The sequence below is a fragment of the Accipiter gentilis genome, chromosome 33 (assembly GCF_929443795.1).
Source record: "Accipiter gentilis chromosome 33, bAccGen1.1, whole genome shotgun sequence".
NCBI classification, from domain to species: Eukaryota; Metazoa; Chordata; class Aves; order Accipitriformes; family Accipitridae; genus Astur; species Astur gentilis.
In genome coordinates, this window is record NC_064912.1 from 8,321,102 (window position 1) to 8,345,694 (window position 24,593).

At 35.4% G+C, this 24,593-nt stretch overlaps 1 protein-coding gene across 3 annotated transcripts in view; it reads left to right on the forward strand.

The window, feature by feature from the left end:
- The window catches only part of PARN (poly(A)-specific ribonuclease), a 61,572-nt gene that overhangs the window by 20,773 nt on the left and 16,206 nt on the right, over window positions 1–24,593 (forward strand). For all 3 annotated transcript variants that reach the window (XM_049791043.1, XM_049791045.1, XM_049791046.1), the window contains 3 exons: window positions 5,379–5,434; window positions 8,265–8,351; window positions 14,955–15,029. In XM_049791043.1, the coding sequence (XP_049647000.1) occupies window positions 5,379–5,434; window positions 8,265–8,351; window positions 14,955–15,029 (218 nt within the window). The remainder of the gene's footprint in view (window positions 1–5,378; window positions 5,435–8,264; window positions 8,352–14,954; window positions 15,030–24,593) is intronic.

Below are 24,593 nucleotides of genomic sequence, written 5' to 3' on the forward strand. Positions count from 1 at the left end.
GACGTTTCAAAGTTTTGAGAGGAAGCCTGCCCGTGTCTGTTCTGGCTTCAGAGTTAACATTGCCTAAGTGTAACAAAAGGGAAAGTTAACAGAAAATTGTAGGGAGAACAGCAGCGCGCTTTTTTTTTTAATTAATGTTAAGCAAGAACTGAAAATTACTGTTTACAAGAAAAAAAGAAAGTTCATCCATTCTATCATTATTTGGACTTGTGGCTTCTTGTTTCAGAAAAGCTATATATTATTTTTAAATGATGGAAACTTGGAAGACTTGCCATGTCTTTCTTTCACATGAAGCTTTGCCATAGTCTAACTAACATCTGCCACATCACCTCAGTCAGAGCTTGGAGATTAGGTTGTCTCACCTTTTCCTTACAGTGAGCAGGCCAAGGCTTGTATTTTTAAAGCTTTTTTTTTTTTTACTGTAATGCAAAATAACAAACCAGAATAAGATAACTCCATTTATTTAATGATTTTTTTTTTAAGAAGAAAAAAGATTTAAGTACATGTTAGAAGTCAGAACTGTTAGATATTTAAATGCACAAGTCTTTTGCTCTGTTCAGTATGTCTTTTCAGACCAGATCTCTATTTTAGCACTTGGTCTGTTTAGCACCTGTAAGTAGCATCCAGGGCTTGTGCAATTTACATAGTTATCCTAAGGTCCCTAGTAAGTATGTTGCTTCCGGGGCTTTTTTGCAGGTTTGCTCTGGGCTGCCAGCTAGCTTCCTGCTACACCTAGTTTTCTCTAGTTTGTGGTCTAGAAGCTTTCCCTAGCTGAGCATCCTCTCTTCCTCCTGGGAAGAAAAAAAACTATCTTCCTCCTTCCTCCAGAAGTTCTACCTGATCCTGTGGGCAGCAGTCAGAACAAGGAAACCTTTTCCTTTGTGCTGTAGTCATGTTCTTCAAGCAAAACACAAACTACAACATGCAAACAGTAAGCTAAACAAATGAAAGTTATATTATCTGTCACAAAAGTTTTTTCCTGAAAGAAGTTGAACAGAGTAGTTTGTTTATTATAATAGATATATATAATAGATATTATATATCTATTTATTTAGAAATAATGTTCTCAGTTTGAACTACTATCAAGATAGTCTTGAAAATGTACTTTAAAGCAGACCACTTTATGATTCTCTGGGTTGCTTATAAAGTCTTAATTTCAAGATCTCTGAACACTAGGTGTTAATATTTAAATACAGTTTAGAGATTAAACTTTTACATGATTGGTGTGACTGACAGGATTTTGGAAATGTTTTCTGTTTGAATAGACTTGTCACTAATGTGAATAGCAGGAGTAAATTTAAAGCTGAAAAATCAAGCTTTGATTTTTACAAACTTAACCTTCAAAGGAAAGTAATACTTTTTTTCAGTAGCTATTTTGACCTCTTTTGTTATGTCAGCAAAGTTCGGGAACTTCCTGGCTTGCCGTTCAAGAGTGGTGGCAAGCATATAGGTTAATGTTCTTACAGGTTAATGATGAACATAGGTAAAATCTTTAGTTTCAACTTCTTGTAAGAGCTGAACTGATTAAAAACAGATTTTGCCTTAGGGTTGTCTGGCTCTTAGGCATAATGCAGTTAAGTTGTATGATAAACAACTCAAGAAGCCAAGAATTCCAGAGATGCGTTTCTGTAATCTTTATGCTTCATTGTTTATACAACATGTTTGAAAAATCATGTTCATGTGAACAATCTGCTATGAGTAATCCCTGGTGAACACTTATGAGTTGAGATTATGGGACTTTTTACGTTGTAATATCTAAACTCTTATGTGTATAATTTGAATGCTATATTGTGTTACATACTTAGGAGTTGATTTGAAATTTTTTGACCTGTTTTGTTTAGAGCAACATGTCTTCTTCCATATCTTCCTGCCCCCATCCGCAAGCCCCTCCCAAACTTTTAATGACAACTATATTTCAGATCTCTTTGGGTTGTTTGAATGTTGGGTTTTTTTCTTTTGATGTAGCTGGAGGCAGGGGGTGAAAGAGGCGTAGAGAAATGAAAACACCATGTTTTACTGAGCTGAATAGCATGATGGTCTGCAGAAATATAAATTATTTTAGAATTTTTCTTTTCATACAAAGGGATATCAGAAACTAAAATCTGTGCAAATAGCTTGGTTTTGTGCTATATTTGTGGAAAATGTCTCATCAGGGAGCTAGGTTTTCTGGCACATATTACAAATCAGTCAATTTCTCCCTCTGCTTTTCTATATTAATTTAATTTTCTTTGCAAAATTAGCGCAAAGGAATGTCGATGTGCTTTTCTGCAGTTTGACTGATAGCTTTTCAGTCACAGTGTAAGAGTAAACAATTGTTCTTGTGCTTTCAGCCACATGTGGCTGTACTAGTTACTGAGCTGGGTTGGTAAACTGATCTGGGTTTAAAAAGATGCCTTTTCTTTTTTCAGCTGCATCAGCTTCTCTACACAGTTCATCACACAGCTGTGAAAACTTTCATCCTAGCTCAGTGCAGAGGAAGAATGTTGACTGCTTGAGACTACTTATGCATTGCTGTGAAGTGGCATGATCATAGCCTTGCTCTCCTTATTTTACTTGACTTGCCACAGAAGCAATTGTCTTCCAAGTGGCTGTCTCAAAATACCTCAAAGTTCCTAGGATATTGTTGTATACTGAGAAATAGACCTCTGTCCTCTGACCGTGTGATGTGGCTGTAGCCTCTAAACAGTGTAGGAAATAACATTTTTTAGCTTGGTCAGTATAGCTTTTAAATGGTTGTGAATTAATGTAGTGAAAAGCAATGTCATAGCTACAACTTCACAAATCTAGCTAATTTAATATGAAGTAGGGTTCATGTTGTCATACTGAACAACCTTATTAGTTTAAATTTTCTGTAGATAGATGAGGAATCTTACAACCATAATTCTGGATACTTAATTATGGATTATGCTGTAACTCGGTGTTCGTAATCCATGTGATATAAATTTGTGCTACAAGATGCAGTTACCGCTGTAATGTACTTTAAGTGCACTTAATAATAAAATTGGTATTTATACTGCCTCTTTAGGAGAGCGTGTGTGTTTGTGTGTACTGTTTAGAGACATAGTTCTTTGACCAAACAAGTAATTGTAGGATTTGTCTCGGAGGATAAAAAATGGATCTTAATTAATCTCAGGTATATGTTTGGGGTTTTTTTTGGTACAAGTCTGTTCTTGCTGTTGGCCACTGCATTGCTTTCTTCAATGTGATAAAACCTGGGGGAAGGCAGTTTAACTAGTATCCTCCCCAGAAATTTTTGTTGTATTTTTAGTAAACTTCATCTTTATTTTTTTGCTACCTAGGAAACTAAACTAGTTATTTGAGTACTTTAAAAAGTAGCTGGTTCCAAGACTTCTATGAAAGCTTTTTCTTCAGGTAGCTCAACTTAAACCAAATCTGTGGGGGTATTTTTGTTTGATTTTTTTATTTTTTTTGTTTGGTTTTTATAACTTTTGCTATGCTGCATGGATGATGGACAACCTTCATCTAGTGAAGCCTAAACTGCTTTTACTGACTAGCTGAAATACTGTGTATTTAGGCTATGCTTATCCCCTGCACTGGAGCCCAAAGAAGGCTGTGGCTCTTGCTAAGAGTGACATTGACTTTATTTCAGATGAAGACATGAGCACAAATCATAGGTAATAAGTGGAACTGAGCATGTTTTGACAGTCTGAAGTGAAGTCCAGCTTACTAGCATAGCACAGATCCCAGACTTGCAAGTTCTTTTCTGCCCAGCTAGGTGCTCTGTGATAGTGGTATGATCCCACTTGCTGTCTTCCACCAGAGATGGAATATAGTCACCTCCCTTCTATTCCTCATTGGAAGATGTGTCCCACACTCCCTCTTTGTATTCCCCCTCCCTTTAATCTTATAAATGATACCCTTCTGGGCTGATCACTGTGTCTCCTGTCTGTTGTTTTCTGGGTGGATGGAGGGTTTTTTTTGTTTCTTTTTTGAGCAATAGAACTGCATGTCTTCTCAGTATAACCCCGAATCTCTAGGATATGTTAGAGTAAGGATGTTTTTCTCTGTTTCCTTCTGGAAGCTGTGTTCTGAAGCTAGCTTTATTCTCAAGATGTCACTCCTGTCCTGTTTGTATGGGTAGCTGTAATGAAGCCAAGGCTGTTAGAAGTATGGCACCTAAGGCTAAACATAAGAAGAAACTCTGGCTCCTTTGTAAAATATCTTCATTACTCAGTAGTGCTATGCTGGAATTGGTAAAAGTTTCTGAAGTTAATTCATACTGATGTTTCTAATTTTTATTGATAAAATTCCCTTTAGGTTCTGCAGTGCTCAGGGGGACACAGTGCATATTATACCATATCTTCCCTGAGACTCAGCAAGAGAAATTAGATGGGACAGTGTATCATAACTGGTGCCAGTTCTCTGAAGACCCTCTGTCATATAGCCCATTTTCTCCCCAGTGGGTTTTTTTTTTCCTCTGAGTATTTATAGTAAAGACAAGTTATCAACTGCATTCCAGTAGACTTTCCAGTGGTACAAGTATTCAAACTCTTAAAAACCAATAGTGAGCGTGGTATGATACAAATAATCTCTAGGGAATTACAGATCTGCCTGCACACTTAAAATGTTCTTATTAGCTTTTTATATCAGTTATTACTTAGTTGAATAGTGTAACTGTAATCTGATAAGCATTTTAGAAGCTTTTTGAAGTTACGATAGAAAAGTTATTAATTTTAGCCCTCCAGTGAATACTGTATACGGCAGATGTTTTGTAACAGTAACGTGGCATCTATACCTATGATAGGATTTTAGGGTACTTAACCTTATTTTGGAGGAAAATAGTCTTCAGAGCTGAATATGAGCTTTTATTGAAAGCATTTCTTGAATGTTTTGAGAAACTCTTCAGTTAAATGCTAAAGGGCAAAAGATTCATCCCTGTTATCTCTGCTAAAATGCTGTGATGGCTTTTGCAGTTTTAGGGTTTTAAGATCCATTCTGTCTAAAGAATGATGCAGTGCGCAGAAAATGGGAAAGTATATGTGTATTTAAAATGACAGCTTTTGTACTATCCACTGTGTAACTGGTTCTTAACTGTGCAGAGCTGCTACTTTCTAAATGTTCATTTCCCCACTTGTTTTAATTGTTTTCAGCAGTATCAATTTGGGACTTCTTTATTCTTATTTTGTTGAATAAGTAAAATTACTAGCATGATGCCAAGTAACTTTTTGAATCTGGATTGGTAGATAATGGATTGGACTTAACTAGAGGGCCTGTTTGTTCTAATATAGCTTAAGATATGGTTGGGGTGATTAATTCTGCCTCTTCAGAAGCAACATCTAAAAAACTGTAAAAAGGAAAGCTTATTAAAAGGTCTTTAGGCAGAAATTTGCTAATGGTGCTTTTCCGTTTTGCTTCAGGCTGTTTCTTATGAGAGTAATGGACATACCATATCTCAATTTGGAAGGACCAGACTGTAAGTAGCTTATTTCATTGTAAACTTACTACCATTCTGACAAATTTCCTGGAGGAGGAAGTGTACAGATTAATTATCATATATCGAAAGCATGGGATATCAGCCGTGTTTAGGTTACTAGCCACTTATCAAATGATCTGAACGTCACCTTTTTTTTTTTTTTTTTGTTTTGAATGAAATAGTAAAACCATAAGTTCTTCAACTTTGACCAGAGAATCTGCATTATAAAGGGGATTGACTAGAACAGATTGAACTATTGTAATTAAATGTAACAGAATTTGAAGCTAACACCTTTATGGTTATTTAGGGTCATTATTCTTAGGTACCATACACCATAAAAAGTGGGATCTTAACACTTTCCCCCTCTCCCCTCACCCCAGCAGTAAAAAGAGGATGCAAACTAGTGAAGAGCAAATGGTTCTGAAAATCTTCTGGCCGTTTCACAATTTGTGTGCAGCAGTACCTTTACTGAACTTAAGTCACAACATTAGAATTCTTTTGCAACATGAGATTATGATAACATAAATGGAAAAATATTACTTGAAATATTTTTACATTTCACATTATTTCAGGTTACAGACCTGGGGCTCTAATAAGTTGCTAATTTAATTTCATTTAAATGAAAACAGATTTTACTAATATAAAGGTCCTTAATGTTATGGGATGTTACACTATGAGGGAGAAAATGTCGTATGAGTGTTACCAGTGATGTCTTGACTTAACAAAACTGTGAAGCCCTGAGGTCAGTCTAGTCCTCAACTAGATGAAAGCTTAGTTTTATACTGTGAAGTCAGATACACAAATGTTGTAAAAATGATACCCATCTGGAAGCAATATTGATGTGAAGATGTTTTCTACTCCATGGATCGGAAAGCTCAGACTGGAGGATGACCCTTATTAGATGCTAGTTTAATGGTAACAGAATGCAGTTCTAGAAAGATGGAACTAACTACTGGAGAGGAAAATATATGCTGTAAGGGCATATATTTAGTTTTTAAATGCAGCAGGTGATCAGATCACTGAGCTCTGGCTCTGCGGATCTATTGGAATGGTTGTCTAATTATGTTGCATACTTCTTTCCCCAACTGTTTGATATTGAGTGGAAGAATGGATAAATACTTTGGGTCATTGAGAGAATGCCAAAGCTACTAAGCTGTAAAGATGCTACTTCCACTTGCTAGCCAACTTACAGGATTGTTTTGATACTTTGCCAAGAAGAGCTGCCAGAAAAGAATCTGCCTCTGAAAGTCTGTCTCTCTTATCTGAAAGGCACTCCTGTAGAACAGACTGTTGCAGATGTTATAGCATAATCTGAACCAGGAGACTTTCTAAGCTTCAAAACGGAAAGTACATCTAGGGTGGCGTGTTTGACTGGCTGCTTTAGAAACTTATTTCTATTCTGAGATTTAAATGCTACTGTGTGTTGAGGAAGCTATCTGGTTGGTTGTTGTCTGTAGGGGCATTTTTGCAGAGAATTGAAGCCATACAAAGAATAAGGTCACAGTTCTGTGGTAGATGTACTTGGAGACTGTATTTAAAATAAAAAAAAGTGAGGCGTGGCTAACTAGATGACTGTCATAAGTCTTGTGTTTGTCAGTTTATTTGTCCTGTAGTGTTTCCAATGTGGTCAAGTTAAAATCTGATCATATAAAGCTGTGTGTGGTTAACCCTTGAGTTAGCTTTAACAAACCATAGCAGTAAATTATGAAGTGGAACACTCCACTCTAATGGTTCAGCCTCAGTCTAACATCAAATGTCAAATGGCAAGGGAGCATCTAGCAGTGTCATACATAAACCCATAAATGTCTGCAGATACCTGTGGAGAGGCTCAATTAATGATTTGTAAATAGTTTCATATGAAAATAGAAAATATTTCAATATCTTTGTACCTTAAAATACAGTATTCCACTTGTTTCTTTTTAAAATATGATAGGAATTCACAGGTTCTAAAAGCTCAAGTATCTAGTGAAAGGAACTTCAGTTGTTTGTACGTTGTGGTGATTTCTTATGTACAAATGATCTTTACTGGTTGAGGTCAAAGGTCCATCTTGTTCAGTAGCCTGCCTCTGTTGATGACCAAACCCAGATGTGTAGCGGGAAGTATGTAAAAAATATATATAGTGATATATCTATAGTGATATATAGTGAGACTATAGTGATAATATTTATATAGTGGTATATAGTGATAATTTCTGCTGTACTCTTACCTCATCCAGCAGTTTGACTTGGATTCTCTCTCTCAGATTCACAGAGCTCCAGATAACTTTCAGTGTACATCAAAGACTTCTTCTGTACTTCTTCTTTAGATGTTGGCCTTTATATGCTATTTTTTTCTTGGTGCAGTTTTTAATTTTAAAAAAAAGTCTGTGAGTGTGTATATTCTAGCTTGTACCTAATGTTACATGAAAACTGAATTGAACATTGTTTACAGTAAGTTTTTTATTGACAGAAAAATAGGAACATTGAATTATTGCTAAGAATTTTTTAAAGCTAGACCTGGAGCACGAAGAGGCTGTTGTTTTTTCCTTCTGTCCCTGAACTTGGTGCAAAGGATGCGAAGGACTGGGTTTGTGGGCATTTCCCACTGCATGTGATGCTGTTTCAATGTCTTACACAGATGAGCTAGTAGGATTTACTATGTTTGTTTCATGCATAATTGCAGGCATATTTTCACTGGTGCCTGATGTAGATTCACAGATCTTGGCCTATTTTCTTATTTAAAAAGAAAGAAAGAAAAGAAACCCTACATGACCATATTGGATAAGTTTCTTACGATATTCTAAAAATACTAGTGTGAATCTTATTTAACAAACACTTTTTTGTTTTGCAGTGCAGCCAAAACGAGATCATGTTCTTCATGTTACTTTTCCCAAAGAGTGGAAAACTAGTGACCTTTACCAGCTTTTCAGTGCCTTTGGTGAGTGATATAGTCTATCCTTCCTTCCTTCCTTCCTTCCTTCTATTCCTCCCTCCCCCCCTTGGCCATTAGCAAGTACACCTGGTTTTGTTTGTTATTTTTTACATATTAACAGATGAAGATTTGCTTCTAGTATAGGTAATGATGAATTGCTTTTTGTAATTTTTGAATTATGTCCTGTGGACTTTCTTTGTAATGATGTGTTGAAAATGTCTGCCCTTACGAACTGTTCTTTAGAAATTTTTTTATGTGGTGCTTGTTGAATATCGTAGACCTTTGATCCTTTTATTTACAGCCTCTGCTGGGAGGAGGTAAGAGTTTATATAGGTGGGTAAAGGGAATGGGGATTGGTGTGAAAAGGCATATCAAGGTTTTAGGAATAAGATTCATCTTGCAGCCTGCTTAAAGCCAGGTGCTAACTTACATGAGTTTAGGCAAGCAAGCAAGCTTGAAAAGAGCCAATTTGATTTTCAGGATTGTGAACAGCATCCAAGTCAGAAGGAACAACAAAAAAAGCTATCTAATAATTGGGGACTAGTAGTCCTGTTGTTTCCCTACTAAGTATTAATCTATAATGTAAGGACGTGGAGATACTAATTAATTTACAGTGATCTCCTGATACCTAACTCTTGCAGCAGGAAACAATGGTTATGCTTTGCATCCCTAAATCAGACCCAAAATGATCTTTCATACAGCCTTGTGTTGGATGTTGTTTCCAAGATTTTTATTGCAAATTGGTTTCTAGTTTCTTATTTGAAAAAGATCTTTTGGGCTTGCAAATAATTTGAAATTATTTTTCTGGGGCTTCCCCCCCCAAAAAGAGGTAACTTCTTTCCATTTCTTAAAACATTTAATGTAAACCAAAAATTACACTCTTACTAAAATTTTTTTTTGCATGATTTTCCAGAAATATTTGTTTGCAATACTTACAATATGTTATTGGAAGTAGCTTATTAAATGTTATGTATAATAGACATCTATGTATCTCTGGACCTATATAAAATTCACTCAGTTCCTTCTGACTTTGATCTGTACTGCAGCATGATGTCAGTATAATGCTGGATAGGATTTAATATTCCCGATTGGGAAATCTAGAATGTGAGAATGTAGAAAGTTACTGAGATTCTTCTGGAGTTGCTATGACAGGGGTAAGAAACAGCACAGTTTGGACATTGTTACTATAGGCTTTTAAAGACTCAGCCATATAATTTTTCTTATCAACTCCCCTTCAGTGTTGGTGTGAAACGCAAGCAGAGATCACTACCACCAGGGGTCACACTTACACATCTCAAAATACTATTCAGTTTTGAAATTCCCATTTCTCTCACTTCTCCAGATTTCAGAGCTGAATGTTTTCATACCTGGATTTACAAACTTCTGGTATTTGGGTATTACTTAATCTATATTTTGTTTTAGGTCTTATTGCCACGGTATCTCAAAACAAACTGCAGATTATTCCTTCCAAAATTATAGGAGTACCCATGCTTTTTTAGTTGTAGCTAGACAGAGAGACAGTGTGGCGCAATGTGAGGTTAAGTGATTTGCCAAAAGCAAAAATAAATATGGCAGTAACAGACATGAATTATCCCAATGTATTACACCATTAAACAAAAGTATTTTTAAATTAAGCTCTTATCTGGATTAAAAATCAATTGTTAAGTTAAATAGCAACATTAATCTGACTTGATAGAAAAATTATTTTGAATTTGTTTTAGTCTAGTATGAATTGAAGCAGAGTTGTAATCTGCCATGAAGCTTCTAATGAAAGCAGTGAAACAGCTGAAGGGCCTGCAGTGTCAGACTTGGAACTGGCTTACGTTTGCTACTCTAGAAGGGGTGTTCATGATTCTGAAGTCTTTCAGTACTGCAAGCATACCAAGTGGACACCTGTTCATGCAAGATGTTTTTATAGTCTCATGGGTGAATGTAGTTTCACTGTACAAGTACTTGCAGTACTATGCAGTCTCTTAGAACACTTACTTTCTTTAAATTCTTAAATTTATATAGTATTTGGTCATGCTGATGTGAAATATGAAGGTATTAAAATAGTATTTGCTGGAATACAGCTTCTGTGTGTAGCCTTCGCTTCTACTTAAATGAATACCTTTCATGGGCTTTAATTAAAACACATACTATCAAAGTATTATAATAACTACTTCTTAAAAATTTTCCTAGTGAGTGGAGTCAAACCTATGCATTGTATTTTGTGAGAGCGTGACAGTTGTCTTTAAGAGGGAGGTGAACGGTGGTGTAGTTCGTGGAGTCATAGTGATCTCGAAGATGCATAAATTACTTTTTTTTAAAATGTAACCAGTCCTTTGTGTGTTTAAATCTTGTTCTAGTAGTCCAAACTACTACACAGGCGAGTTTTAAGTGACTCCTAAGCACATTTTTGAGACTTATTTAAAAGTTCCATGCACTATGACATCTGTTCCTTTTAACCACTGTACTGCAAAGTGTTTAACTTTTCTTAAAAAAAAAAAAAAAATTAAAAAAAATAAAAATAGGTGGAGCTTGAAAAATGTCCTTTCAAAGGTGGACAGTCTAGTTCAAGGAAAACTTCTAATATATATATATATATATATATATAAAAAGTGTTCTTCCGAGCTTATGTTCATATAGACATGTGAGTTTTGAGTGTTGGGTTTTGGTTTGTGGGACTTTTTTGGGCATGGGGCGGGGTTTCTTTTGTTTGGTTGGTTTTTGTTGTTTCTTTTGTTTTTGTTTTTGTGGGGTTTTTAAAAGTTTAATTCTATTTTTCTTTCTGCATTTCTGGCCTTTCCTCCTTTTTCTCATGCCAACATTTCCTTCAGCTGTTCTTGCTTTCTTGGTACCCTGTCTTCCTGCCAGAAAGGTGGAAGCTCTGTCAAACCTTCTCAATTATTCACTAGGAAAATGTTGTTTGTGTTCAATATATGCGTCTACCTTTGCTTGTGGAATAAAAGCTTCAACTATTTCTATTATCTGATGCAGTCAGTGTCGAGAAACTGTTAGCAATTCTATCATGGTGTCAATGTGGTGGGGTTTTTTTGTTGTTTTTTTTTATTAAATTGTAAGAAAATGGAATATATTAATAAACTTTTTTGGTTAAATGAAGGTCTATATAGTCCAAATACCTATCCAAAGTGTTTAATTGCCACTAACAGTTCTGTAGGAACTACATAAGAACAGAGGTACAGTAAAACAACTTTACTGCCTTCTAGCAATCTGTAATAGGGACTCATGAGCTAGAGGTCACACTTGCATCTTTTCACTTGAGCCTGTCACAGCTTTCTGTAAGTCAGTCTAAAATCCTTCTTTATCCCATATATATTCTTGTCATCCACAGCACTTGGTGGCAGTTCCCTAACTGCAAATTAAGCATTGTATGAAAAATTCTTTTGGTTTTAAAACTCCTGTATATTTTATTAGATGTCGCTTAGTTGTTTTATAATGAAATAGTGAATCCCCTCTGTACATCTTTCTTTTAATTTCTGTTCTCATATCTTCTGCATAGACATGTACAGGCATCTTTCTTAGAATTTTCTTTTGAAGGCTGACTCCCAGTTTATTTAGTCTCTTATACAGAAGTCTTTCCATACCTTTGGTCATTGTGGTACAAAAACTGAGGGAAGATCTGTTTGAATGACATAATCCATCAATATAAATTTATTCTGTGGATTCTAATGCTGTTTGCATGTTTGTGTTTATAATATATAGAATATTAAATTTATTTATAGAAAAAAGCATGTTACTTTGCGCCTTCATTTCAGAAGCAACAGATCAGAATTTCATCTACTACTATTTGGGCAAAGATGTTTTATTTCACTTGGTAATTCTTTACTTGACATTACCCTTTTTTTAGCTAGGGACATTGTTTGACATTGCATGTAGTAGCAAATAGCCAAGGGGTCATATAGGCGAACAATGGTGTTTTTCAAAGTATTGAAGACATTTGATCTATTCTGGAAGTGTAAAGAGAGAAGTCCTCTAGTTTATTTCTCTAGAGCTGGTATTCTTATTACATTGCTGTATATGACTTATTTGGCTTAGCTGTGCAGTAAGCTGACATGTAGCTGTATTGATTGCTGAATATTGGACTTCAAGTGGAGATGCATTTGCTTTTCAGATCTTTATCACCCTTTCACCATACTTTTGAAATGCACAATATTTACTGAGTGCTTAATGATATTGCTGAATGATTTAATTTATTAATCTTGTCTCTCTTAAATTCTTATTTCTATATAATAATGAAATGTGACATAGTCTGAAAAGAGTATCTTTTAAGCGTGGAGAATTGTGTAAGAGCGCTCGTTGCAGTTCTCTTCAGATTGCAGCTCAGTCTCCACTATTTAATGTTTGACTTGTTCTTAAAATTATATATTTAAAATGTATAAATCTGAGTATAAAGGCAGCATATGTTGGCAGGTATTGAAACCCTTCATTATCTAAAATACCAAAGTCATTTAGAGTGCAGCAGGCTTTCTGCAGCAATGAATGTTTCTGATACTGAAATGATGTGCCATCAGTAGGTTGGATTTTTATTTGTTTATTTTTAATTGGTACTTATTGAAAATATAGGCACTGAAGTCCATTTGAGTAGTAGCTGAACTCTTTCAAGAGATTTTAGTCCATCACTGATCCTCTTTGATATTTTACACTAAGGGCACAATTGCAAGATGTTCAGGACATTTTTTTTCTTTCTGATCTTTCTTTTGGTCTGTTCAGGGTAGGTATGGAATTAATTAACTGTATATATATAGGAAAGAGACAGAATCTGGAGAGGTCTTCCATGCTGAAGGATTATAGAAGAGTATTGTCTTGCATGTCTCATGATTGTTTAGAAAATTTTGTAACTTGTAATGCAAAAAGGGAGGACTTGATACACAAAGAAATTCAGAGCAATAATTTGTCAATGCACTTGGAATGATGTTAAATTGTGCAGTAATTTCTAATATTTAAAGGAAACTTGGTGTCAGGTGTACTACCAAATGCACTACAATTTTGAGTTGCAATCATATATCAGTTTAGGCCTTTCCTGTGTTGTGAAATGTTAAGTGTCTTGTCAAAAGCATATTCTTCCTACAGTAAAGACCCATAGCCACAGGCAGCAAAGATCTATGATGTTCAAAGACTGAATTATTAGAAATTGAATTTATTTGCTCTACAAAGTATTTAAAGAAATTCTAACATTTGACTTCTCAGTGTAGGCTCTTCTTAATAGCAGCCTTAGACCTTTAGTATAGGGAAATGTCACAAACCATACTGAATTAATTGTGGTTTTGGCAATGATCAAAATGATTATAACTTAAAGTCCCTAAAAGTCCTAAATAGCTGGGTACTCAAATATATAGCATGCAAACTAAATCTAACTAGGCTTTTTTTTTTTATATAATTAGAAAACCTGTTTATTATCTGGCTGGATTTCAGAAGAGACTTCTATAACCTCGTAACCTGTAGGCTAAATTAGATTGAAATAGATTAAACGTCTGAAAATAAAATGCATTTTAAGCCATTTTGCATCATTGTTTTTAACCTTGTAACATCTGAAGGTTAAATGGCATTGTAACATATATAACTTGATTTCCTGGTCTACCTGAAAAAAATTGCACCAATTTTCAATATCTGAATTGTACTAACAGTAGAGCACTTAGATGAGGACAGGTGATGTAAATGGATTTCAGACTATAATAAGAACTTGTGCCTGGAATGGGAATCCTTTCCTCCGCTTTTGCTTGATTATGAGCTCTTTTAGTGCTAATGTGACATTTTATGCCGTTCACATAGAAAATGCACTAACTGATTGATTAATGGAGGAAGTTATTTCCAGTTACTCTTCCATTATAACAGCTTCCAAATGAGGTCCATGAGTTTGTGCATTTGTCCTCATATTTACTCAAATGAAGTTTTCATTGCACATCTAGGAGATGGTGTATAGTGGGATCCAAACAAACCAGAGTTTGAAGATTTAGTGTCACAAGAACTGGAGTTTTCTACTTGCATGATCAATCCCCCCCACCCCTGTCCCTCTACTGGAATTTCTTACCTTGGGTGTCTGTACTAGTAAAGGAACAGTGAGTGGTAAGTGGAGCTTGTCCATGCTGTGTCTTTAGGAAATGCTGCAGTTCTGAAGGACGGGTAGGTTTTAAAACCCAAAGAGCTGTTCTTTATTTTAGTACAGAGCTGAAATTTCCCAGAAAAAATTGCTTCCATTTTTGTTGTAGAATTGTATAGAACACATGAAAGGAAGACTAAAAAAAAACAACCCTAAGATTACTTGAATTGTTACAAGATTTGTTTAAAAAAACCACAAAAACAACTATGAAAAAGCAGAAGAATACTCTGGGAGTGAAAAAGTTATTAGACTTGTCTCTTTTCTTTTGGTCCTTTAGTGTGTCTAAGGGTGTGTGGGATGCATATGCAGCCCTAACAGTCACTGCTTTTTGAACAGTTCTAGGCTCACGTACAACTGTGTATGCACTATGCACCTTTGTAGTGGACAAAAGCCTTCTCAGGTGAAGTTACTCTTAGTTGACTATCTTTTATGTCACAGCACATCAGATAAAATCTGTGACTGAGCCTAAGATAAAAACAGTCATAATCATTTTGTTTTGCCTTTTGTAGGTAACATTCAGGTTTCATGGATTGATGATACATCAGCATTTGTATCATTGAGCCAGCCAGAACAAGTACAAATAGGTAAGTGTCTCTGAATTTACTTCAGTACTAAGACTTCAACTGGCTCCTGTATAATGCTCTGAGCCAACAGGGTCTGTGATTCTAATGATAAAATTACTGACTTGGTTCAGATGCTATAGTAGGAACTAAACTTTTAGAGTACCAGCACATGCATTGCAGCAAAGACAAGCCCAAACTGGACTTGGTTGAGAGTTTTGTGTTTCATTCCATGACCATCTAAGTACCTGAACCTGTAGGCAGAGATTTCTTCACTTGATGCCATATTTATTGAGGTTATTTGCTGTTACTTTGCACAAAGCAGAGCTATCAAAGACTTTTGTGGTCTTTGCCTTCAGATACCCTTTTGACTGATGTACATGTTTGGTTTGGTTTACATTTGCAAGTAACAAATGCAATGGGAGAGCCTTTTGGTGTATTGTAGAACACATGCAAAATAATAGTCTCCAAACAGTCTGGACTGCTAATGTGTCTACAGTTTGTGTATTAATAATGTGCAATCTCTCCAGACCTTAATTTTTTTAGTTTTTATTTGAACTTTTGAGCTTAACTTTGAAAAAAGTTCATGGACATAAGCTCTACAGGAAAGTATACATGTTTAACTTTTTTCTTGAAAGTTCACTGGGTTTGGGTTTGGTTTTTTAATATATTGCTTCTTTGTTTGGTACAAGGAGAAGGGTTAGTTCAAAGAAAAAAAATTGTGCATGACTACATAAATACTCTTAGTGAACCCACATTCCTAATTCACATAATTAGGACAGATAGGAAAATTTTACTGTTTACAAATGTGCAAGGCACTCTAGAAAGAACCATTTCCAGTATAAGCAGCTGACTGAAAGCATAGAGCAAAACATTATCTACATATAAGAAAACAGAAAAAGTAACGCTCTTGAGAAATCATCAAGAATTAATCAAGAATTAAGGAAAAAACAAAGGAAGAGACCAGCATCTCTGAATTTATTGAAAATACTGCTTTCGGTTATGAGGAAAAACAATCTTTTTTGGGTGTGGGGGTTTTGGGTTGTTTTTTTTGTTGTTGTTGTTTGGGGTTGGTTTGGGGTATTTTGTTCTTATTGTTGATGTCGTTTTGGGTTGGGGGGGTGTGTGTTTTGTTTTTAAGATTTTTGTTTGATTGTAGTTGGATCCACAAGCTCTTAGTGGTTTCTGTAGTTCTTTTGTGCATATATTTGAGGACTGACCCATAAATTTACTGCTGGGAACAATGACTGGAAGTGGACCATTATACATGATTATTTGGCATATGTTATGGTAGTGTCATCCCTATTTACTGAAATGCTTGCATCAAATGCTGTGGAGCCAGTAAGAACAGCAGTGTACATAGCATTTTTGATTAAGTGGGTGAAATTTTGTTGTTCTTAAGAGCTATCCTGCCAGAATTCCCATGATCAAGTTCTAAAAAGAAAAATGAGAAAACACCACTGAGTTCATCATCATCTGTCTTATGAAGCTCAAATAAAGAAGCTTTCAGGTTCTGGATGCATAATCAGTGCATCTCTCTAATGCCTTATTAACATCCTGTGAGTGTTTATTATACTTCCTCATGCATACATATCTCTGCAGAGGATTTTGAGTGCTTACCAGCAGCCTCCTTAGAGCAAATGCTCCATAGTAGCAAGAGGCATTGTTTCTTCATCTATATATGGATATAAGGACCATATAACTTATAGTGAGAAGTTCCAGATAAAGAATTACGTCAAAATAAATGTGGCCCTATTTTAGCTAGCTCTGTAACTCAGGAAAGAATTGCTAGCACTTCTCGCCTGTGTTGTCTTAGTTTCTTGCCTCTGAAGCATTCGTGATTTGTAAACTGTGTGTATTGTAGTTAGTTGTGATACCAGCTCACCACCAAAGGTTTGAGGGAAATGCTGTTCATGCAGCAGCAAGTACATTATAAGATTGGAGGGAATAAGCCTTACTCTAAACTGTCCTAAGTAAAAGGTACTCTGAACTGTGCAATCACAAATGATATGTTTGTGAAGTAGCAACTTACCTGAAGTGTCTGAAGCTTTTTATTTCAGACCTCATTAATCTTATTCAGAGTTTGATCTCCATGTTTGAGGTACAGGCTGGAAAAAATTGAATAAAGGGTTGGAATTGTTCCACCTTTTTGTCTTTGCAAGAGGATTTGTCTTTGTGGTGAAATACAACAAAGGTTTGTTTTCTGCTTTTTAGTTCAGGTGCCCTGACGTACAGAATACCTATAAGTCATTGTAAGATTATATAGCTGTGCCTTTTTTCCCCTCTTCTTTTCAAGCTCATTGCTTGTTTTCTGAGCGGGACTTGCAAGACTATTTGTTTTCAATAAAAGTCATGCGTTTTATATAATTTCATAAGCTGAAAGCCTTCCTAGATGCTGCTACAGTAACTTCCGCACTACTGTCACCTCAGTTGCTTACCTGTTGTCTGAATGCGTGGCATACACATTCATCACCACTATTTTATTTATTTTTAATTTTAATTTTTTGTTACAGCAACTACATATTGTGGAAAGAACTGAATGTCTGCAGAACATTTAAACTGAATCTTTCTGGCACTGCTCTCTGTGTGTGTCTTTTTTTTATGCTTTCACAAACAGGGAGGCTTGTTCTGTGGCCTGCATGCTAGAAAACAAGTTACTGGTTTGAAAGCTCAGGTGATTATTGTCGTTCATAGATTTTTTTATGAAATCAGGTTAGTAAAATCTCATATACTGAAAGCAGTCAGCCAACCAAGCTGATAAACTATAGCAACCTCAATTACCAAAAAGCTGTGCGATTTTTACTGTAAAATCGCTTAAACCTCTTGGGTGTTTTTTTTTCCTGTAATAAATATATCATAAAATCAATTCTGTTATTCTATTTCCTGATCTTAAATTCTTTAATGAACTGCTCTGGCAATAGAAGTCACTATTTGTACTTGTGATTTACTGAGTTGTGTTTAAATGAAGAACCTATGAAAAACTAATCATGTGGCCTGTTTTTTAACCTGTTTATATAAATATGTCTGCATCTTCTGGACTATATAAAAAGCCTTGGAGAAGTGTTAAACAACCTGCATGGAGTGTTAACTGATTCTAGGTCTACCAAATTTTCATAAATTCAGTTTGGATCTGGGAGGTGTCTTTATTTTTCGGTTGCAGCAGTGACTCAAATACTGAATATTTGGCTGAAGTAATACAAAGTTATAGAATTGAACAGCAGATCATTTAAGGACTGATCTGCAGTCATCCCTTGATGTACATACTCAGGATAACCAGTTGATGAATCTGGCTTGTTTCTTAAAAACTTTTCTCCAATGCCTTTTTATTTTGTTCAACTTTATAGGTGTTAAAACAGAACTTGAATCGTCAGTTGTCCATATTTCTAGTTTTGTGTAACTGTATCAAAGGTTTGTATTGAAATTGTGATAATCTTGAGTCCTAAATACAGGTGGGTTTTTTTTTCCATGCAGCTTTGAAAACTTTGAAAAGCTTTGCTTTTACTTTAAGATTCATATTTACCTGATTAAAAAGAGGGGGGGGGGGGGAGGTGGAGGCGTGGAGGAAGGGATTTAATTTTTTTTCCTTCAAGTTGTCCTTCACATTTCAGATAATTAGAACTAATTTTCTTATCATATGCTTAAGCTTTCCATCAAACAAATGAGAGATCTCTTAAAATGTGACACTTGGTATAAGCTGTTCTATGCTGTTTCTGTTGCTTCTAACTCCTGGCTTCAGGTATTTTAAATGGACTAAAAACTTGTTCATCTACACCCTGGGAATATGTTGGATTTCTCATGTTAACATGCAAAGAAATCCATTTTGAATATGTAAGTAATAAAATGTATCTGTTCATCCCCTAGTGCTCTTTAAAACAGTGTTCCTGAGTTATGTAATATCATGGATGGTAACCATTAAGACCTAGTCAAAAACTGATTGATAAAACATTGGTCCATATGCTTTTCTGTTTAAAAAGTATAAATCTGATTAGCTGAATTAAACTAATGAGTAGCTCTTCATATTTCGCATGGTAATCAGTAGTGTTATGTGGCCAGGAAGAATGCACGTTCCAATTTTTTAATTTTTAAAGTGTTACCCTGAAGGACCTATGAATCTTTGCACAGTATCTAAAGACTTGTTCCTTCTTCCACTTACTTTCCTCTGAAAAAATAAGTAGGGGAAAGGGCAGGATTTTTATAGGCAATTTTGGAGCTGCTCCTAAGTTTCAAACTGAATATAGCATGCTTAAAACACATAAAACAGAAACCTCGGGAAACAAGAAGCAAATCCCTTAACCTTCTCATTTCACTGCTTATAATAGTGTCCAAGAATCTTCACTTTATTTGGTTATTCATGTGATTCGCATATTGGCACTCTCTAATTTAGTATGAGTAGAAAATCATATTACTCTTTACAGTTAGAACATAAACTTCAGCTTGAAGTGGAAGCTGCCTCAAGACAAATGTTAGTTAACTGTTTCATAATCACCACAGAGTTAGGTGCCTGCCATGTCTATATATGCAAGTTGTACCTGCATATTTAGTGGGGAAAGATTCTTCTTGAGTTCTAGTGGGCTGTGTTCTCTGCCAGCTATCACTGTTGAACTGCTATATTGTCATGTTAAAGCCAATAATGAGTTTGTGAAAGTGGTGGCTTAGATGGTTCTAATTTGTCACTTTTTACAACATGCTCTGCTGTAAACTGATTTCCAACTTATAAGCACCTGAAAACAATAATGGACAAATAAACAGTCTGTTTTCTTTGAGGTTTGCTGTTCAAGGTAGGTAATGAATAAGAATTTGTTAAATGGTTGATATTCCTTTACTTGGACATGTGGGAGACAGAACTTACTGTTGACAAATAGTACTTCATGGGGTCTCAGCATTTCTGTCAAACATGGAGCACGTGCTTTTTAAGTATGTGGCAAAAGATAAAGCAGTGTGCACTCTTACAGTTGATAAATACAAGAAACTTCAGAACCAACTTTTGGCGTACAACTTCTGGCTTTTATGACTTTCAGCTTGCTGGGTAAGCTTCCTTTTGGATACTGTTTAGCTTTGTGTATTTATAAAGTTGGCTTTTCACCTGGAAAGGTTAGTATGAAATAAGTACTATTTCAATGCTTCTTGATTTACAGGGGTCCAGACTTAATACAAATAGTCTGGAAATGGTGGGGAAGATGGGAGAAACTTCAGCTTGTCTTAACTCTAAAGTAAACCCAGTATTTTATTTTAATTAAAAAATTATGTAACCCAAAGTATTTCAGTGTTTCAACCATTTCAGTATCTCAACGATTCTGGGCAGTTAACTAGTTTGTGAGTCCTCAGTTAATGCTTTGTATCAATTATAAGCTCTTGTTATTCACGGTTTCCTTGATTTTTGTTGCCAGCCAACTTTCAGTAACTATTCAGGTTGCTGGTCTAAAAAGGACCTAAATGCACTCTTAAAGGGATGTTTCTTTAGATCTTTTTGCACTTATGGAGTCTTTATAGACCATCGAAAATGTACTCTTAAAAAATGCTGTTACTTGAGGGTGGGTTAACCTCTAAAACATGGGAAAAGTCTTATAAGTACGTTAGATTTTTAAAGTGCTTGAAAGTAAAATTGGGTTTCTGTTCTCAGACATTGGACATAGTTATATGTTAATGGAAATAACGGGCAAGTTTATCAGTGGTACTTTAAAAATACAACTAGTTTATTTTCCCTTAGCAGCTAACACTTCCTCTTAATTCCCTTTACCTAAGGCTTAGGTGTAGTTTAATAATGTCTATGTTCTGATTATGAGCAACATCTACAATATTTTAAGAACACTGATTCAATTTAAGAGTGATTTTTAACTTGAGAATCTTCCTGAGAATGTTTTTCTTGCTGTTTTAAAATGCAATAAATACACTTAACCTGAAATTTTAAATACATTGGAAAAGCAACTGCTTGTCATAAATGGCAAGCATTGAAATAATCTTAAGTTGTTCCATGTGTTAGTGCCCTGATACATGAGCTCATACAGAATTTACTGTGTGCAAGATATCTTCTTCCTCTAGGCACTGAGTAGACCAATGTATTTGGACAGCAGGGGAGCAATGGACTAAAGCAGGTGCAGCAGCTGAAATTGTGATGGCCTTTCAATGATTCTTGTTTAAGTCATTAATCTTTCTGAACTGGTGAGTTTCTCAGACAGATCTGGACTTTATGGTTTACAAGTGTTTTATCAGGTTTATTCTAGAACCTTCTACTTAGCATGAATGCTTACCACCACAATTAAAAAATATACACGTGTATTTTGAGATTGTGTGCGTATCAGTCTCTTCTCACTGAATTTGGGGAAATGGCAGGGAGTATCTGCTGTATTACCCAGATTCTTTGAAAAAATTATATTTCACATGACTGTGTTCTCACCAATAATATAATGTGAAATTCATGTCAGATACACACTCCAGGCAGGAAGCTTCCTTAATGTAGACCAGGAAAGCTGAAGTCATACTGTAGTATGTCAAATTTCAGCCATTACTGTTATTTTACTTTTTATTCAAATTATGTGCAGTCTCAAACAGATTCTCTAGCTTTTTTGTGATTTCCCCTCTTCTCCCCTCACCCCCCATCAGATTTTGGATTCTTAAGATCCACAAGGTTTTGATGTTTTGGGAAAGCTTGGTTTAAATTTTGCATCAGTGGCTTTGCCTATGATGCTAAGTTTGCAGTGTTGAATCTTTTGTGGTACATACATGTGTATACATACATATGTATGTATGTGCAGATATATATATAAATATCTTGGTATTTCTCTTGTTAATGTTTGAGTGGCTTGAATTCTTGTGCTGCATCAAAATGGCATTTAAGATGAGAAACCACTAGTTGTAATAATAGATATAATCACCTCATAGATGTGTGCTTTTACGTTATTTTCATGCAAGTTGGATTTTTTAAAAACACGGTATCTTGAAACTGCAAGTAGTTTTTCAAAAGTTAGTAAAGATTTGTTATACATGCCTTATGCTATGTAAAGACTTGAATGAAATAGTTTCGCTAGGAAGACCTGAGCAGTTATTCTTGTAGGTTTTGCAATCCTCATGGGTAATAAGGGTTATCAAAATGGAAAATTTAAAGATTCAGTTTTATTTGGGATGCCTTTTTAGATGGGGACAGTATCAACAGATTGTTTGATGCAGTAGTGAATATGTTAATCCTGGCAATGGAGTGCAATCATTCCTGTAGCAAACTGTATCTGATGGGTGAACTCATTATCTGGATGGTCCTTTTTGAAGTACCCGACATGTGGAGCATTAGTAGGCTCTTCAACTGAAAATGTCTGTGTTAATCTTGAACAGTCTTCTGGACAGCACTGCCATTAGGGTTGACTCCAAGCTCAGTTCACTAGTTCTTGTTCTGAAGTTCTTAACAAGTGTCAGAAATGTCATCAGATTTTGCAGGAGTGTTTCCTGCAACTGCTCAGCCTTAGCTGAAATGTTTAATTTGGTGATATTAAAATATAGCTAATGGTTTGTGCCAGTCTCAATCCTTCATGGTTACATAAAGGGAATGGCTCTTTTCCCACTCCAACAGTGAGCCCTCACTGCTTTTCTTTTGCTGGTTCTGAGTCCAGAAAAAATAATAAAGGAAAATTCCTGTTGGTTCAGTGATGTGAACTGGCTCATCAGCAGGTCAATAAACACCAGAAACACTGTAAAGGAGGGCATGGGACCAGGTGGCTTGGAGCAGGGGCTAAGAAGCAAGGCATGGGATTCTCCCATTTGGTAACAAGCTGTTAAATGAAATCAGACGTTTTGCCAGACCGTGGGTTCCGTTTCTTTCCGAAAAGCCTTTCAGATCTGAGCTCTCTGTGCTTTGAGTAATAATAGACGTTGAGACCTTCTATCTGAATAGAAAGGAAATGTTCTGTACACTTTACACTTTTAATTTGTAGATTAACAGATCTGAACACTTTACTAGTACTACTGGAAACTGAAGTTCTCCATTTAAAAACATTTCTGTACTAGTAAATACAGGGAATGAGATGTGGTGAATTTCTACTTGTGTTGTTCAGGAATCCTGACTGTAACAAGAAAATTAATTGCTGGTTGATATATTCTAGTCCTGGTTTTACAGTGGAACCTGTGGTATAAATCATAATATGGATAGCTATTTTACAACTTTCACCTTACTGATGCAGAATTAAGAGGGTTGATTATAGACTTGCCATCAAGCACCTGCAGCCATATTTTTTCTCATCATTTAAAAAAACCCACAAAACAAACCCTGTCCTGTACCCTCTGAGTATAGTAGGGTTTTTTCTTAATGTAATGTTGCAAGTCTTTTGACTACCTTTTAATTTGATTTTTTTTTTAAATGAGATAATACATTTCACAGCTTTTGTTTCAATTACTGAGGTATTTAAACAAGGTGCAAAGGTTAAGTAGCTTGAATTCTTTCAGTAATTAAATAGCTTCATCTTTAAGAGAGTTAAAATTCTTTATAATCTGCATACATGTGTATAGTATGAAATGTCTCAGTGGACTATACTATCATCTGTGTTCTTTGTCAAGAGAAATATTTTGAGTTTAAAACACTGTCTAAGGATCCTTCCTCTTTCTCTGCCATGCTTTGTACTTGGCATTTTGTCTGTCTTTTGTAAAACCATTTTCTTTCAGATCACCTGTTCATTTTCCCATTTTCTCCAAAATGGAGAGTCAAAGACTTATTTTGGTTTGCTCTCTACCTTGCCACCCTCGTTTGCAAGGTGAACAGCTGCTTTGTCACCACATTCATAGTGCTCCCTGCTCTGGATTCAGTTGTCAAAAGAGATGACAATCTTTGTAAAGCAGTCTTTTTTAGAAGTCTATTTTAGAATCTGTATAGGCACCTTGTGCTATCTTAGGCTAATACAGGAGAGAAAAACAGAAAAGGGATGGTCAGCACCATGTACAAATTGGAGTTTTCAATTTTGATACAGCCTGTAGATGGTTGCTATTATCAAATAGAATTCAGAGACTATGGATTCTTCAAATTGTTAAATTATTTTTCTCCATCAGTCTCGAGTATACAGATTCCTTGGATCAAGGAAGTACATCTTCACCAACCTTAAACTGTGTTTCTGTGCAGTCAGTATGTAGCTTGTGAAATTAGGTACGGAGTTAATTAAAAAAGTGGGTATGTTTTGTAACTTAGCCTAGCATAGCAATTTGTCCTTGGACACTTTGTACTTAATTCTATATCTGTGTCTCTGAACAAAAGTGGTTTTTTACAAAGCTAAGATTTTCTTCATGGATGCCAAAGATTAATGTAGTATTTTACCTCAGTTGATTTGTTGGGGGTTTTTTTCCTAAACAAAAATTTTCAGACATCTACATTTTTAAGGATGTGAAAATCATCGATCAAGTATTGTTTGTTTTATTTTAGTAAATGAAGTACAGATGATTTCAAAGAGCTGTATTTTCTTATTAGTAGTTTGAACAGGTGGTCTGCGTTGGTGAAATTGATAAAAACCTCAAGTTCTCTAACAAAATGTTGAGACTTGTTACTTTTTAAATATGGTATCTTCCAACCTGTTTAATGTTGGGGCAACTGAGGAGGAACAATGCGCATGCAGAAGTTTG